The sequence below is a fragment of the Syngnathus typhle genome, linkage group LG3, assembly GCF_033458585.1.
Source record: "Syngnathus typhle isolate RoL2023-S1 ecotype Sweden linkage group LG3, RoL_Styp_1.0, whole genome shotgun sequence".
Taxonomy (NCBI): Eukaryota; Metazoa; Chordata; class Actinopteri; order Syngnathiformes; family Syngnathidae; genus Syngnathus; species Syngnathus typhle.
This window is the reverse complement of record NC_083740.1, coordinates 20,837,453-20,856,476: the sequence shown is the minus strand read 5'-3', so window position 1 is coordinate 20,856,476 and position 19,024 is coordinate 20,837,453. Positions and strand designations below refer to the sequence as shown.

The 19,024-nt window shown below is 41.8% G+C and overlaps 1 protein-coding gene across 3 annotated transcripts in view; it reads left to right on the top strand.

The window, feature by feature from the left end:
* The window catches only part of glra3 (glycine receptor, alpha 3), a 90,549-nt gene extending 76,967 nt beyond the window's left edge, over positions 1-13,582 (top strand). For 2 of the 3 annotated variants that reach the window (XM_061275160.1, XM_061275161.1), the window contains 3 exons: positions 4,875-5,021; positions 9,506-9,634; positions 13,256-13,582. In XM_061275160.1, the coding sequence (XP_061131144.1) occupies positions 4,875-5,021; positions 9,506-9,634; positions 13,256-13,582 (603 nt within the window). The remainder of the gene's footprint in view (positions 1-4,874; positions 5,022-9,505; positions 9,635-13,255) is intronic. The other variant, XM_061275162.1, reaches the window with a different exon arrangement.
* The last annotated feature ends 5,442 nt before the right edge of the window (positions 13,583-19,024 follow it).

Here is a 19,024-nt window from a genome sequence, read left to right as displayed (position 1 = left end):
TTAAACTCCTCCACTTGGGGCAGGATCTCATCCCCGATCCGGAGAGGGCATTCCATCCTTTTCCGACCAAGGACCATGGACTCGGATTTGGAGGTACTGACCCTTCTCCCGACCGCATCACACTCTGCTGCGGACCGCTCCAGTGAGAGCTGGAGATCACGGCTTGAAGAAGCCAACAGCACCACATCGTCTGCAAAAAGCAGAGATGCAATGCTGAGTTCCCAAAACTGGACACCCTCAATACCTCGGCTGCGCCTAGAAATTCTGTCCATAAAAGTTGGTGACAAAGGACAGCCTTGGCGGAGTCCAACCCTCGCTGGGAAAGAATCCAACTTACTGCCAGAAATGCGAACTTCCCTTATCAGTTGGCTCAGCACCCCGTACTCCCGAAGCACCCTCCACAGAACTTCCCGAGGGACACGGTCGAACGCATTCACCAAGTCCACAAAACACATGTGGACTGGTTGAGCGAACTCCCATGCACCCTCGAGGATCCTGCCGAGGGTATAGAGCTGGTCCACTGTTCCACGGCCAGGACGAAAACCACACTGCTCCTCCTGAATCCGAGATTCGACCTCCCGACGGACCCTCCTCTCAGGCACCCCTGAAGAGACCTTACCAGGGATGCTGAGTGTGATTCCTCTGTAGTTGGAACACACCCTCCGGTACCCCTTCTTAAAGAGGGGAACCACCACCCCAGTCTGCCAATCCAGAGGCACCGTCCACGATGTCCACGCTATGCTGTAGAGGCGTGTCAGCCATGACAGCCCCACAACATCCAGAGCCTTTAAAAAGTCTGGGCAGATCTCATCCACCCCTGGGGCCTTGCCCCCAAGAAGTTTTTTAACTTCCTCAGTGATTTCGACCCCAGAGATTGAAGAATCCACCACAGTCTCCAGGCCTTGCTTCCACAATGGAAGGCGTGTCGATGGAATTGAGGTCTTTGAAGTATTCTCCCCACCGACTCATGACGTCCCGAGTCGAGATCGGCAGCACGCCATCTTCACTATAAACAGTGTTGACGGTGCACTGCTTCCCCCTCCTGAGACGCCGGGTGGTGGACCAGAATTTCCTCGAAGCCATCCGGAAGTCGTTCTCCATGGCCTCGTCGAACTCCTCCCACGCCCCGTTTTTTGCCTCAGCAACCGCCGAAGCCGCGTTCCGCTTGGCCGTCCGGTACCCCTCAGCTGCCTCCAGAGTCCCGCAGGCCAAAACGACCCGATAGGACTCCTTCTTCAACTTAACGGCATCCCTTACCGCCGGTGTCTACCAGCGGGTTCTGGGATTGCCGCCACGACAGGCACCAACCACCTTACGGCCACAGCTCCGGTCGGCTGCCTCAACTATGGAGGCACGGAACATGGTCCACTCTGACTCAATGTCCCCCGCCTCCTCCGGGACGTGGGAAAAGCTCTGCCAGATGTTCCCAGCAGACCCTCAGAGTACATTTGGGTTAGTGTCCAAAACACGTGGCCATAAATCCGATGACACGACTACAAAGTCGATCATCGAACTGCGGCCTAGGGTGTCCTGTTGCCAAGTGCACACATGAACACCCTTATGCTTGAACATGGTGTTCATTATGGAAAATCCGTGTCGAGCACAGAAGTCCAACAATAGAACACCGCCCGGGTTCAGATCGGGGGGTCGTTCCTCCTAATCATGCCTTTCCAGGTCTCACTGTCATTGCCCACGTGAGCATTGAAGTCACCCAGTAGAACGATGGAGTCCCCAGAAGGAGCGCTCTCCAGCACTTCCTCCAGGGACTCCAAAAAGGGTGGGTACTCTGAGCTGCCGTTTGGTGCATAGACACAAACAACAGTCAGGACCCGTCCCCTCACCCGAAGGCGGAGGGAGGCTACCCTCTCGTTCACCGGGGTGAACCCCAATGTGCAGGCGCCCAGCCGGGGGGCAATAAGTATACCCACACCTGCTCAACGCCTCTTACCATGGGCAACTCCAGAGTGGAAGAGAGTCCAGCCCCTCTCGAGAGGGCTTGTACCAGAACCAAAACTGTGTGTGGAGGCAAGTCCGACTCCTTCTAGTCAGAACTTTTCTGCCTCGCACACCAGCTCGGGCTCCTTTCCAGCCAGAGAGGTGACATTCCATGTACCAAGAGTCAGCTTCTGCAGCCGGGGATCGTACCGCCAAGATCCCCGCCTTTTGCTGCCGCCCAGCTCACTCTGCGCCCGACCCCTTTGGCCCCTCCTACAGGTGGTGAGCCCATGGGAAGGGGGACCCACGTTTTCTTTTCGGGCTGTGCCCGGCCGGGACCCATGGGCAAAGGCCCGGCCACCAGACGCTCGCCTTCGAGCCCCACCTCCAGGCCTGGCTCCAGAGGGGGGCCCCGGTGACCCGCGGCCGGTCGAGGGAAAACGAGGTCCATTTAATGTACTCATCATAAGGTTTTTTTGTGAGCCATGCTTTGTCTGGCCCCTCACCTTGGGCCCTTTTGCCATGGGTGACCCTACCAGGGGCATGAAGCCCCCGACAACATGGGTCCTAGGATTATTGGGACATGCAAACCCCTCCACCACGATAAAGTGACGATTCACGGAGGGGTCTTGGAAACATGTACACGTCTTGGAAACGTGTACAAAAAAAATAAATAGCCAACCAATGTAATGCACGTTCGTTGTTCTAGCGGCTTGTGGGCTCACTCATATTGTAAACATGTGAGAATACTGTTAATATACACCCACCTTGGCAAACACAATTATTTTCAGATACATGCTTATCACTGTCAAGCATTTAAAAAAATAGGCAGCTACGTCATAGTTTGAAGAGGCAATTAGCAGATTAATTGATGGAATAATTGATAGGGTAATTCGATTCTAAAACGTTTTGGTTGTGACAGCCCTATTCTCCAACTAACCAAGATAGCATTTAACTAAATTTGAAACTGTGTTTTTCTTTTGCAATTTTGTCCTGGAATCTGGCCGCCGGAAGCATAGCATTTTGTGTAAATTGGTGTCAGTGAGAAGGTCCTATATTGTAGATCAGCGGCGCACGTAGCATGCGCACAGAGCCAGATTTGACAGGGAACACCCACAGTGTAGGTTTGCTCCACCCATAGTGCGTACCTGGTGCGAGGGAGCATAATTGACAGATTTGAGTGGACAGGAGAATGCGTGCAGCCTGAAAAGCGACCAGCTGGACGCCTTTCCTTACTCATGCACACAATAATATGGCCTATTGTCACTACACGTAGCTTTTTTAGGGGCGGCGTGGTTCAGAGTACTCATCTCCCAACCCTAAAACTGTGGGTTTGATCCTCAACCCTGCGACTGTGTTCAAGTGTCCTTGAGCAAGACACTGAACCCTAATTTGATCCCAGTGGAAACCATGCAGCACCTTGCATGGCAGCAGCCTCACATTTGGTGTATGAATGGGTGAATGTGATGCATTTAAAGCGCTTTGGGCACCATATGCTGTAGATTAAGTGCTATGTCATCATCATCAGTTTAAAATCTGCTTTCCAGGCACCACTGGGTTGGACTGGATTCACAATATGGCCATCTTGTGGTTGAGAGTGCCTATACTGGGAATATTTTTGGAGCAAAACTTTTTACAGTCTGATGCCCTTCCTGACACTAACCCAAGGGGAAATTGATTTTCTGTAGGGGTTGACTCCCTTATCCCATTCCTCTCCCGAGGAGCCCACTGGGCAGTGGTACTATTTAACCCATAGTTGGGGGCTGGTTCGTGGGCACCAGGGCGTGTCCACACACCGGTAGGCCTGCGTGCCGCACGACTAGGGGCCAAACCTCCTCCGAGTCCCGTGTAGTTTAGCCTGGGTCCGTGTTGTACCCAGTTACCATGTGTCGCCGCGTGGAGGCACTACATAGGGCTTGCTGTTAGAGAGGCTATGTACTGGCAGGGAGAGACTCTCCCGTTCGCATACTGCTAGCCAGTGGTGAGGGTTGACAGTGAGAAGTGACATGCACTGGGCACTCCACCAACACTCTACCAACACACTAGACACATCATAACAACCCGACTTGGTCTTATGAAGTCCAAGCTATGTGCAGCCCATGAATCATTTACCATATTTTCCGGACTATAAGTCGCTCCGGAGTACAAGTCGCACCAGCCATAGAATGCATAATAAAGAAGATCAGGGGATGTTTGAGAATAATTGTCAATTTTTGCACATGTCCTGAATGTTGTTAGTCACCTAAATGTTGAACAGAGGCTGAGATCTACCGGAGTCAAATTCCTTGTTTGGCATGCCCAAACATGGCCAATAAACTTCTTGAATCTTGAATTAAGCGCATCTGGTGTGTGCATGCATGTGTGTGCGTGCGTGTGTGCGTGCGTGCGTGCGCGTGTGTGTGTGTGTGTGTGTGTGTGTGTGTGTGTGTGTGTGTGTGTGTGTGTGTGTGTGTGTGTGTGTGTGTGTGTGTGTGTGAGGGAGAGAAAGAGCCCTTGAGTCTTTTTGTGGCATCTTGTATGCATGAGAAAATTTTTTGAAATGAAGCACTTTGTTACGTCACCCTTATTAGCATGCCCATTTCTCTCTCACGTATTGCCAACCTACACCACATTAACGTGTGCGTGTGTGTTTAGGAGCAAGGAGTTTTATCGTGTTCTCAGTGCCAAACAGAGCTTTGCACTCTACTATGTTCCGCATGTCTGAATACAGTATAATTTCATTAAAAAATGAGGTCACATCCTCTGACACAACAGGCATCAGATGTTCAACTAGTAGCTTCTACTTTAAAATAAAATTTAAAAGCGTTTTACGGAAAGTTGCTGTAAAACAATAATTACTACAGACAAAGTTCACAAGTGCTTTCGAGTGAATTAATGAAATCCTCAATTCATATCAAAATCTGGACCTTGACTATGAGTTGTGTCATTGTATCTTACAGGTCTCCTATGTGAAGGCAATAGACATCTGGATGGCAGTGTGTCTTCTCTTTGTCTTCTCTGCACTGTTGGAGTATGCTGCAGTTAATTTTGTTTCTAGGCAACATAAAGAGCTGCTACGATTCAGGCGACATCCCAAGAAGAGCAAGGTACTCAAAGATGTGTACGAGGGAAAAATAAATACTCCAATATTAGTGCATTTTTCTGTAGCTAGACAATGAAATAGTGATTCATGTTATCTTTTAAGCATGTCAATTTAAGGGCACCAGGCTGCCCCCCTGTGGTGAAATACTAGTACTTCATTCGCTTTCTGCAACATGAAATGAGAACTCTGTCACGTGCCGGGCCAGAGACACTCGGCCGGTAAATTCCCTCAGCCACACCCCTTCGTTATCGTAATGTCTGTCACCTGCTCCCTCTTATTATCTGATTTATTTAAACCCTGCCCGTTTGTTTCTCCCTGTCGGTGTCTACTGTTGTCTCCCGTCTATGTCCGTGCCTAGTGCTCCTGTCAGCTCGTCCAGTTTCCCCCCCCCCCCCGGTCTTGTGTGGAGGCTCACGGTCAGATTCTGTTCCGCGTCCGAGTGGACTTCTGTCTGTCTGTTTGCTGGTCGTAAGTCTCTATCCCGTCTGTGTCTTCGTTTTCCCCACCTACCTCCCTTCCAACTCCCTTTCCCTTTAATAAACCCTGGTTGAAGCTGTATTTGGTCGCCCTGCTCCAATCATTCCCGACAAACTGAGGTTTCGACTTCTATTATGACTGAGCATGATTAAGTTTACCCACCTTATTTCAGTTGTAGCGAATATGGGGTAATTAAGGATAAAATTAATTAACTAATTATTAATTAGTTAGTTAAATAATTATCCATTTTGTTAGTGGTGGTAGAAATCTACTGCCAGCGGTGAAATCAACTGCCACTAGGCCACCACGTTGTTTTTTTCTTAATAGTTTCAAAAAAGTTTAAATAAACAGAAACCTGGAATTAGTTTATTAATCCAAAGGAGACTACAGTTAATAAATGAGTTTGGTTAAAAAAAAAGTTAGAGGTCCAGCCAGGCCACGTAGAAAGAAGGTGGTGCAAAGTTGAAAGAAAAAGGCAAAAATAAAAATTGGAAATTGGAAAAGGCTGGTTTCGCACAGCACGTGGTCAGGGGGAGTTCTCTAGTAGTGCCGGCCTGGTGATGCACACCTGGCTTTTGCAGTGTTCAGCCTGTTTTAGGCCTCAGAAAGGTTTTAGCACGCTAAGTCCGCCTATTGTGGAGTCGGTCAGGGGTCGACGTGAGCTCACAGTCACGGCCTTTGTACAAACGCGTGGACCAGTGCTGGCATCCAGCCAACAAAGAAAACAGGTTTCCCAAGTGAGACCACGTGCCAGCAGAGTCCAGCCGCGCCCATGAGGGAAGGTCGTAAAACAGGCCTTAGGGAGATAAGCCAGCAAACAAAGAAAGGAACGAGAGAGTGGAGGAAGTGATTTGGCTTTTAAACTGCAAAAAAAAAAAAAAAAAAAAGGGAATCTGGCCTCCGCTTCACGGATAGGCTGAAGAACTCTGTAATCCTATCCGGTCTTTTGGAGGAGTTAGGATCACCCATTCCTAAAATTGAAATGTGCAATTATTACTTTGTGCAGATACAAATTGAGAAAAATAAAAAACAAACGAAATTCTCTCAAAGTTCTCAAAAGTGCATATGCATGCGGTTTCTCAGTTTGCTTTAGTGATTTTAAATGCATTCAGTATCTTGCATGCCTTCTGCTTATTGAGGGGGGTGAAATGTTTGATATGTGCATGCACAGGATGGGTCTTCAGACAACTCCTGTGGAGTTTAAATGCGGAGGTGATTGTCGCTACACTGTTAGTGCATGGCTCTGCATGGCTTCATCGCAGTATGTAGTTTTGTTTTTTCACAAGCCATCTAAACAAGATGAGCCTGATGCATGATTTGAATCTTGGTTTCCTGGGAGCATCCAGCATTCAGTCAACTTGCAGATTTCACATTTACTGCGGATAACACATTTACTTCTTCTCAATGTAATGGAAAATGATCGAAGTGGTGGACTTTTTTCCATTAGAAGTTTTGCATACAAATTAGAAGGCAATTCCCTTTTAGATTAAACCACTTCTTCCCACTGAACAAAACAAATATATGATAGCAAATGATTGCAAAATTTTAGAAAGTTAGTGTATTTCTCAAGCAATTTTCTCCTTTTGACTTCTGCCTACTAGTTGTGACAATGAAGTTTTTAACTAACACAAGATAATGATGTACCGTATTTTGTGCCCTATTAGGCGCACCTTCAATGAACGGCCCATTTTAAAACTTTGTCCATATATAAGGCGCACCGGACTATAAGGCGCATAAAATAGAAGCTTTACTGCAACAAACTGAGGTTGACTAGGGTTGCGGTATGCACCCACTAGCCAATAACCAACGAGCCCTCTGTAAACAATCGCGTTTCTCAAACGATCTCCTATAAAATGATTGGAACTGACTAAAGTTCGATCTAACGCATTGGTACTACTTACCTATGTTTCCCTTCCATATCGATCCGTAGATTTACTCAAAACATTAACAGAGCAGCCTATTTTGACATGAAATAGCCTTGCGCGTAGAGCAGCTATCGTTATAGCATTAGCCATCCGCAAAAACCCATGACCCTCAGCTCGCAATCTCCCATGAGCCTCAGCAAAGTGTAAACAATCGCGTTTCTCAAACGATCTTCTATAAAATGATCAGAACTAACTAAAGTTCGATCTAACGCATTGGTACTACTTACCTATGTTTCCCTTCCATATCGATCCGTAGATTTACTTGAAACATTAACAGAGCAGCCCATTTTGACATGAAATAGCCTCGCGCGTATAGCAGCTATCGTTATAGCATTAGCCATCCGCAATTTCCTATGAGCCTCAGCTCGCAATCTCCCATGAGCCTCAGCAAAGTGTAAACAATCGCGTTTCTCAAACGATCTCCTATAAAATGATCAGAACTGACTAAAGTTCGATCTAACGCATTGGTACTACTTACCTATGTTTCCCTTCCATATCGATCCGTAGATTTACTCGAAACATTAACGGAGCAGCCTATTTTGAAATGAAATACCCTCGCGGGTACAACAGCTATTCGGTGACGCCCCCTGACTACAGTTACCGTAATGTTGGGAAGCGATGCGACCTTGTAATTTACTAGTCGCACTAAAACATTTTGGCAGAGCACTGTGTACAACCAGTATGGATCAACAAATTCATCACTTGATCCATATATAAGGGGCTCCGGACTATAAGGCGCACTGTTGACTTTTGATAAAAATTTAGGTTTTTAGGTGCGCCTTATAGGGCGGAAAATACGGTAAATGAGCAATTTTGTGTGTTAGTGGAATACTGGACTGGAAGAAAATGATTTTAAAAAAGGAAGACATACATGTGTAAGATCTTGTTTTGAATGTAGCTTTACCATGTATAAATTATTACAAATTACTCATGAAAATTAAGGATGAAAAACATTAGTCTAAAAGATATACATTCCAAATTTAAATATCTGTAGTTAAGTGTTTTGTAAATGTTTCTAAAATATAGCAGGTAGTTTGAAATTCGACCCACGGCAATAAAATGTACCGTAATTTTTGGACTTTAAGTCGCTCGGGAGTATAAGTCGCATTTTGGGGGGCAATTTATTCGACAAAATCAAACACCAAGAACAGACATGAACGAGCAACAACAGGCTAAACGATACAGTATGCTAACGTGACAAACACAAACGAGGAGCTGAGAACGGGCCTGAGGTAACATTCAGCCATCTGTGTCACTCCAATCCATCGATCGTTCTTTGTGAACAATGCCATTTGCCGCGCCGCAGTTCAAATTATTCCACAGGCCCATACAACAATATATAAACTATATTTTAAATAACTATCACATAAACAACAATATTATCAAACCATTTGTGTCACTCCAAATCATTAAATCCATCGATCAAATTTATCGTCTTTTATCGATTGTCCTTTGTCAACAATGCCGTGTGCCGCGCCGCAGTTCAAATTATTCCACAGGCCCATACAACGATATATAAACTATATTTTAAATAACTATCACATAAACAACAATATTATCAAACCATTTGTCACTCCAAATCATTAAATCCATCGATCAAATTTCTCATCCTTTGTCATCCTGGTGACAGAAGACATGTCCAGAGGATATGGCGCTTTAAAGTGTTAATTACTTTATTTGATTTTTTCTCTCTATTTTTCATGTTTTGAATATGTTCAAGATAAAGATATCAAAGCATGTGAAGTGATCAACTATACTAAAAATAACATGTGAAGTGGTCAACTATACTTGTAAGTGATGTGTTAATGATCAAGTAAAAATTTGTGAAAAAAAACATATATAAGTCGCTCCTGAGTATAAGTCGCCCCCCCACCCAAACTATGAAAAAAACCGCGACTTATAGTCCGAAAATTACGGTAACTATAATTGTAATTGTGTAACTATAATTGAATAACTTTACAAATGTAACGAACACGTACAATACCTTGACTGAATGAATGAGCACTGCGTACTTGGTATTTGTGTTGGATGCACCCCCCTTCCCCCTTTTTGGTTTCTCTCTGGTGTGCATGCTGTCGACTGGTAGAACGGTGGAGGTGCAGTTGATGCAGATGCGCTAGCTGAATCCCTCCATCGTGTAAATGTCGACAACGGCCTCAAGGCATCAGACCCTCTCTATGGATCTATCACCAACATCTACAGCAGCAACTACAGGGTAATGAATGGCACAATACATTGAGTGTGTTGGCATGTATTTGCATGTGCATGTGACATAATGCAACCAGTTTATTGTCTTTCTTCACCAGCATTCTGCCAGCAAATAAAGCTGGTTGAGAGGAGATGAGGGCATAACCTTAAGGAGGGTGTTAATCACAGAAAAATGCAAAGACCGTGAAATATCCTACAGTATATTTAAAATTATGCTGCACCAAACATTTTTGTCATGTATTTCTACAAGTATCTGCAAATATTTGGCAAATCTAAACACTGAGGGCCTGATTTACTAAGTTCGCCAATAGTGTGTGCTAAATTGCATGTCACACTAACATTGCATGCACTGATGGTAGGCGTGTTACACATGATCTAATAAGATTGCCATCTTTTATTTAGACCCTGAATAAGGAATTGCGTGTTCACCTACTCCAACTGATTGAGCGTAATGTTGACAGGGATAAAAATGGTCAAGCATTTAAAAGACGATTTTGCACTTTAAGTTAGCGCTCATTGTTTTTGTCCTGAAAAAATGCAAAGTAAAGGTTGTCGTGATGGAGTGGGAAGTGTTGGTTGAAGAGGTAAACAAATATGAGGTGTAGAAAAAAAAGATCCCTCCAGTAAACTTTGGGGGAAGCCAGCAATTCAACAAAAGCCGTGTTGTCCAGAGTGCACAGCAATCGGATGAGCATATCCTGCATATCATAGTGTTGAAAACTAGGACAGCAGACCCATAAATGTGCGCTGCAGATGCCAACTGCAATTGACACTGTGAAATGTAGAGAAAAAAGGTTTGTCACAGATGAGACTATGGCCTAACACAGGGGTGCCCAATACCTCGATCGCGATCAACCGGTCGATCGCCAAGCCACTATTGGTCGATCGCGTGATATTAAGATGTTTTTATTTATTTATTTTTTTTCCGCAGTTGACGCGTGTACAAACAACGGCGCACACAACACAACACAAACACGCTAGCTCGCGAGTTCCCTCCAATTGTCAGAACCCTGTGTTTTCTCTTAAACTTAAGAAACTTTCATAGGGAATGGGAGTAGGACTTTTTTTTTTTACGATGACACACATATATATATATATATATATACATATATATATATACATATATCATCATCGATCATGTATATATATATATATGTATATATATATATGTATATATATGTATATATATGTATATGTATATGTATGTGTGTATGTGTGTATGTGTGTATGTGTGTATGTGTGTATGTATGTATATATGTATGTATGTATATATGTATGTATGTATATATGTATGTATGTATATATGTATGTATGTATATATGTATGTATGTATATATGTGTGTATGTGTATATGTGTATGTGTATATGTGTATATGTGTATATGTGTATATGTGTATATGTGTATATGTGTGTATGTGTGTATGTGTATATATGTATATATGTATATATGTATATATGTATATATGTATATATGTATATATGTATATATGTATATGTATGTATATGTATGTATATATATATATATATATATATATATATATATATATATATATATATATATGTATGTATATATATATATATATATATATATATATATATATGTATATATACGTGCATATATATTTTTTTTTTAGTGAGTAGATCTTTGTGACTTGGTCATTTCAAAAGTAGCTCGCGAGCTAAAAAGGTTTGGGCACCCCTGGCCTAACACCTCGAGACTGGCTCAACATTTAGTTCCAGTATTCCGTTGTCTTGATTTTTTGGGGAGGATTTTTTATTTATTTATTTATTTTTATTATTCTGGCAGTTCAAAAATGTTTACCCAAGGTTTTCCCTCTCATCATGCCTGGACGACAGAGTGGTGCCACACTGTGTGCCAGTTTTGACCTGCATATCAGACATGGTATTTTAGCTCAAAATCAGCTACATAATTTGGTTCGGGATTGACAAATCTCACTTTGCATGCAAAATGAATCTATTTTCTTATAGTCCTCGCGGGAACCTACGAAAAGTTTGTTTCGTTAAATAGAGAGCCGTTTACCAAACCCACGTCTTTCCTTGAACTTTGTTAACGCTACAATATAGTTATATAGTACATAGATCTATGGAATAACGACGAGGCTGACGTCAGGGCGCACGCGCGGCGATGTTGACAAAGGACGAGGAATTTGATCGATGGATTTATAAATTTAGAGTGCACAGATGGTTTGATAACATTATTGCTTATATAATAGTTATTTGATATCTAAATTATATATCGTTATATGGGCCTGTGGAATATTTTGAAGTGCAAGAGCCGTCAGCGGCGCGCACGCATTGTTGACAAAGGACGATTGATGGGTTTAATGAATTGGAGTGACGCAGATGGTTTTATTAACGTGTTATTTATGTAATAGTTTTTTTGAACAACTCTTAGTGTCCTTTATGTAAACAACCGCCGCGCTGCTGTCGCAGCGTCGCAACAACACGTGAGCAACAACAGGCAAAACGATAGGTATGCTAACCTGACATAAACACAAACAAAGAGCTGAGAACTGGCCTGACGTAACAAAAAAAGCTATTTCATGAATAACACGTTAATAAAACCATCTGTGTCACTCCAATTCATTAAATCCATCGATCGTCCTTTGTCAACAATGCCGTGTGCCGCGCCGTAGTTCAAATTATTCCACAGACCCATACAACGACATATAAACTATATTTTAAATAACTATCACATAAACAACAATATTATCAAACCATTTGTCACTCCAAATCATTAAATCCATCGATCAAATTTCTCGTCTTTTATCAATCATCCTTTGTCATCAATGCCGTGTGCCGCGCCACAGTTCAAATTATTCCACAGGCCCATACAGCGATATATAAACTATATTTTAAATATCACATAAACAACAATATTATCAAACCATTTGTGTCACTCCAACTCATTAAATACATCGATCGAATTTCTCGTCCTTTATGTCATCCTGGTGACAGAGGACATGTCCAGAGGATATGGCGCTTTAAAGTGTTAATTACTTTATTTGATTTTTTCTCTCTATTTTTCATGTTTTGAATATGTTCAAGATAAAGATATCAAAGCATGTGAAGTGATCAACTATACTAAAAATAACATGTGAAGTGGTCATCTATACTTGTAAGTGATGTGTGTTAATGATCAAGTAAAAATTTGTGAAAAAAAACACAAGTCGCTCCTGATTATAAGTCGCCCCCCCCCCCCCCACCCAAACTATGAAAAAAAACGTGACTTATAGTCCGAAAGTTACGGTAATAGGAAATATTGAAAATGCCAGGTGTGAACAAAACCCTTAACTATACAAATCATGTTTTAAATGACATGTCACTTGAATGTATATAAAATCTTGCTGTAAATAGGAAGGGAAAATATGGAATGACTTGTGGATCCTTGAAGAAAAAAGCGGGCCAAATGAATGTACTATCATTTGTTTACCAAAGCAAACTGCCTTTGAAATTAGACCAAGTGTAATGTCAACCAGCATCAGACCACAAATTATTTGGCTTCGGAGGTTTCACTGTATTGTCCTTTAAAATTAACAATAAAAATAAGAAGTTTATGGAGCACACAAAAGCAGTGAGATTTCTACTGCTCTCTTCTGTCCAACAGGAAGGGGAAGTGCATGAGACCAGAGTGACCTCTACAGCTGCTGTAACCTCCACTCCCAGCAATAGCAAGGACTCCAAGGCCACCACTAACAATACTGTCACTGCACCAAACACTCAAGGAACCACGGCAAACACTGCTCTGAATCGCCCGGGCGCTGCTTCAGGAGGTGGGAAAAGCATGGAGGAGATGAGGAAATTATTTATTGACCGAGCCAAGAAGATTGACACGGTGTCGAGGGCCGGTTTCCCCCTTGCCTTCCTGTTTTTCAACATATTCTACTGGGTTCTTTATAAAATACTTCGCCATGAAGATTTCCATTATCCATAAACAAAGACACACATGCACTGCATATGTGGGGACATGTTTTCTTCCTTTATTTGGTCACATTTCCTCTATCATGTGACCTGTGACCTCAAATTGCCCCAATGTTGCCACAATCATAGATGTACAAGAAGAAACAAGCATACACAGATGTAAAATAATCATGATTTGGTCATGTTGAAGACCATTCGGCATGACTCAGACAACAGGGTTTTTTTTTAATAAGAAAACAGGGTTTGAGATCTGTGCTTGTAATTTCAATGCCCGATTTCAATTTAGTGCCTACTTCATTTTTGAGGGTCTGTATTGTTTCATCTCCATCACGTTCAAATTATGATCACTTGTGCTTATATTAAATTAACACCAAAAACAACACTCATGCCAGAAAGGCAAGCAGGCAAACACATGGCAGAAGAACAAAAAAAAAATGGAAGTGACTGTAAATCTACTAATCTTAAGAATTGATACTTTGGCCAGTTTTTACATTTGAGAGTTTCCTAGGCCAGCCGAGAGACATAGTCTATTCGATGGAGATTTGCAATGACATCCGGATCACAATGGCTTTGTGCATCTAACCACTTTACTTACATTTCCGTACATGACGCAATTCTTGAGTCATATGATTAAGTTCTGTTTTGGTTTGTATTTGTACTGTTTTTTCCTGATTATACTGCCTCGTTCTATATCCAGACTGAGCCACATTGGAGGAAAAAAACCCCACACCAGAATTGGGTCACTTGAACTGTTTCACCTAAATCCAGCCAGACTGTTGACTGGTTTGAACTCTGCCCACTTTTTGCTAATTACAAAAAAGTGCATTAATTTTGAAAAGAAGTGAAAGATAATAAGAAATGATCTCGTAGGGCGGCGCTCTCGCTCCCTCTTTTGATAAGCCGCCACTGCCGTGAAGCTTCTGGAATTCTGTGAATTTCTGCAAAAGTTGGTCATAAAATGAAGTCTCATCAAAATCACAAGAATAAACACAGAATTTGCATGAACTAATACCACAGAAAGAATTACCGGGTTTTTTCCATGTATAATGCGCAAAATTTAACTAATTTATTGTCCTAAAATCTGGGGTGCGCATTATACATGGGAACATTTTTTTTATTTTTAGAAAATCTCCCTCGAAATAAAACTTGAAATCACCTTTCTTCTTGTTTGTTGTCAATCGCGCATCGCATTCAGCCATCCTGCCCAACACACTTAGTCAGTAAAATTCATAATTGACGACACATCGTTTGATGCGATGGTGCAATCCTTGATGGTGTGTTATTGTCAAATGTTTGTTTTTTTAATCTCCATCGCAAACCGGATATCATACGGCGGCCGCCATTACAGATGCGCAGAACGGATACGCAAGACACGTCAGCTATATAAAGAGCGAGAGTTCAGTTCTCTACCTAAATGCGTATTACAGGTAATATTTTATTTCACAACACTTTGCCTTGTTCCTTTCTTCTCTGCTGTTCACTTCAAACACGCTCCATACGAACACAATGCTCTCGTATCAGACGCTTGCTCGATCACCTGCTCGTTTGCTGTCACAATGTACCCTACACAAATCCGAAACATTTCTTCGCTATCGAGTTTGCTAGCGCATGCGTAGTGATACTGACCGGCAGAATAACATCCGGTTGTTCCCAAAGATGATCTTTTTTCTGAAATAATTTTACATTTATGGATTTAAGTAGGAGTCAAAATATTGGGTGCGTATTATACGTGGGTACAGGCTTTTTTCCAGCATCGACATGCCATTTTTAGGGTGCGTATTATACATGGGGGCGCATTATACATGACAAAAAACCTGTATTTTTGTCTTTTTTGGGGGGTGGGGGACCTGGTGTGAATATCTCTCATGAGGTCTTATGACAGCATCTCGGATGGGTTGAGGTCAGCATTTGTCTTTGTATTTAAACTAAAGTTGTATAACGATGGAATAGGTTACACAAGTGTCGAAGAGTCTTGATGTTCATCAGTCTATGGTCAGACAAATTTGTTGCTTCTCTTCTAATGTATGGCTATCAAGTAAAGGGGTCTGCAAAAGGTAAAAAAGAACCAATTCTCTAAAGACGTTGAAATCACTGGCAAACCCCAATGTCCGTTGACAAATCTACAAGCATCAAACGAGAATGAAGTTCATGGGAGAATACCAAGGAGGGCATTTTGAATTTTGCTAAAGAGCCCTTGGCTGCTTCACAGCACTACTGTAAAAATATTCTGTGGACAGATGAAACCAAATTGAATTGTTTGGGAGGAGCACACAGTACAACACCATGTGTGAAGAGAAGCATGGTGAAGGGAGCTTCATGGTATGGGCGTGCTTTGCTTAATCACAGGCTGGACCGCCTGAATGACCATTGAGTAGCGGAAAGTCGGACTCAAGGATATGCCTGCCCGTACCATGTCTAAAGAATGACGCACGTAGTCTAATGTGATTTTTGACAGATTTGATCGGGGCACAGCCAGACAGAGACAGAGCTCTCCGGACGTGTGTGGATTAATAAAATTGACAACAGCGGACATCATAAATGCCAACTATTTAATTCACTAGTGATTATCACCAAATGTAATGATGTTACCACCTTGTGTTGTCTGTCGCCACACTGGCTAAGAGCAATGAAGATTCTCTGGCATGCCACCCAAACTTTGGGAAAAAAACGCAACTTATAGTCCGAAATTTACGGTATTTGTATTTCAAAATATAGTAGTCCATTTTTACCTCCCCACATAAGCCTTTCTGGTCGCAGTTGGGTATGTTGGGTTCCTGTATTACATTTTTTTTTTAAGGTTTTATATGATATACGAGCATGACAATTTTCTTGTTTCGAACACGTTATATTTGTGTCTTTTTAAATGTGTACAAATAAAGACATCACACCAAAGGGCAGTTTTACAAGTGTTTCGTATTATTGCTAGCTGGAAAAGTCAAGTTTGTTATCACTGGTTCATAGCAGTTTTTCCCACCTCCGCCATACCTACTTGGGAGTGAAGTGTTGTTGGTATTGTCAGGAAATTAGTTGAGCCAGGACGACCAAATGCAGCTTGGATCAGGGTTTATTGAAGGGAAAAGGGAGTTGGAAGGGAAGAAGTTGGGCAATGAAGACAGATGGGACAGAGACTCACGGCCAGCAAACAGACAGACAGACCGACCGAAGTCTACTTGGACAAGGATAAAATTCTGACCGTGAGCCTCCAGACAAGACCGGGGGGAAACCAGACGACTGGAACACCGGGCGCGGACAGGCACGGAAGACAACAGTAGACACCGACAGGGCGAAACACACGGGCAGGGCTTAAATACATAAGGTAACAAGAGGAAGCAGGTGACAGACATTACGGTAATGAAGGGGTGTGGCTGAGGGAAGTTGCCAGCCGAGCGTGCTCTGGCACGGGCGTGACAAGTATGAGATTTTTGGTGAAATAAAATGGAAGCTGTTACATAATCTATAGAAATGTCCCATCATCATAATCGGGGGAGATGGGGAAAAAAGCAGTTTAACATAGTAATCTGAATCACAGTAGCAGAGATCAAGACAAGACAAAGAGAAAGAAGAGTAAACAGTCGCCATCAAAACTGACACTGTAAATTCCTGTTAGCTGTTATATAACTCATCAACAGTCAGTTTAGTTTGATCTCTATCACTGTTTTGTTAAATTGGTGCACAATGGAATTTCAAAATCCTCAAAATTAATATTCTGAATGACCACACAAGTGTCATACAATCGTAGAATATAATTACTATTGATTAGCAATAACAAGAACAAGTTTAATTACTAAAGATTTTAGAGACACTCCATGATGAATGAAGATGGTGTTATATAATTAGGGTTGCAGATGTGTCTTGCAGAACATTCTTGCCCTTGCACATGCACACAGTTTAACACGTTTGAAAAGGCACAAACAACGGGGAGAACATGCAAACTCAACACAGGGAGGGCCGGAGCTGGAATCAAACCCACACCCTCCTAACTCCTAATCAGAATACTAATTCAAATCGATGTGGATGTCTTCATTCTGGACACAAAGTTCTGTCTTTGCAGTTTGACTGTATTAAATGTTATTTTAAGTGATAGTTTTCATTGATGTGCTCTAATTTCAACATCAAAATTAATTCTGTATTTACAGACCGGTAAGAAGAGTGGAACCGCAAATACGGTGGCTCTTTTTCCAGTTTTCTTTTTTAATGAAAAGTAGCACTCAATTTTACTTGTTGAAAGTGAAAATTCTTCAAATTTGTGTCTGATATTTCACACCATAAACTGTTTCAAAATATTAAGCTTTCCTTGTTAGATTTCCATTGTTGTTTCATTCAATTACAATTATATTTATTGCACTCTGTGTACTGTATACATGATAGACTTATTTTGTTTATTGGCATTGTTTCAACAATGAACTGGCGATATTCTGATTTTGTATTATTTCTTCAACTGTGGTCCAAAGGTGGTATAGGTGTTTGGATTTGTGGGGATTTGACTTTATCACTTAAATACGAATCTCTGAGAGGTTGTGATTTTATAAGAGCAAAGATTTTAATAAAATGTCACTTTGCGTGATTGTTACAATGATCATCACTCTTCCGCATTACATCAGCATTGTATTCTTCAAAGAAAGCCACACATTTACTGAGGTAGGTGAAAGACAAATTGTATTTGGGATTATTTGATTGATTGATATATCTTTATTTCAAACATATTTAAAACATAAAAAGAGAAAAACAAAACAAATAACACTTTAAAGTGCCATATTTAAGTCCATGAAACAAACAAACAATAAACCAAAAAACTGGGGGAAAAAAACATAAGAAAGAATGCTCGAAAAGGAGTAGGAGGAAGCATAGCTTTTTAGATTCCTACCCCTTTCTCACTTTATCCATCAAACTAATGATTCAACATATAAATCTACAACAGAACACAAGTAGACACACTTTCACACTTATTTGTCTGTTTCATTTTTGCTTGTGTGTACCCATTTCGCATTTTTAGCCCTTGTACCCGCTAAACAACATACTTTTGTATTTTTTTTTAAACTGGTGGATGTTTGGACTTTGCTTGAGTTCCTCATTTAGATTGTTCCATAGTTTGACCCCGGTTATAGTTATACAGAAACCTTTTAAGATTTTTCTTATCTTTAAAATTTTGAAGTTGTGATTTCCCCCTTAACTCCCTCCCGATTACTAAATAAGTTTTGGATATTTTCTGGTAGTTGTTTTGCTTTTGCCCTATACATGGTGATTGGTGTTTAATAAGATACTATGTCAGTGAATTTCAATAGTTTGGATTGTATGAAAAGTGGATTTGTGTGCTCCAAGTAGTTGACTTTATGAATAGTCCTCATTGCTCTTTTCTGCAGGATGAGTAGAGTAGAGTAGAGTAGAGTAGAGTAGAGTAGAGTAGAGTAGAGTAGAGTAGAGTAGAGTAGAGTAGAGTAGAGTAGAGTAGAGTAGA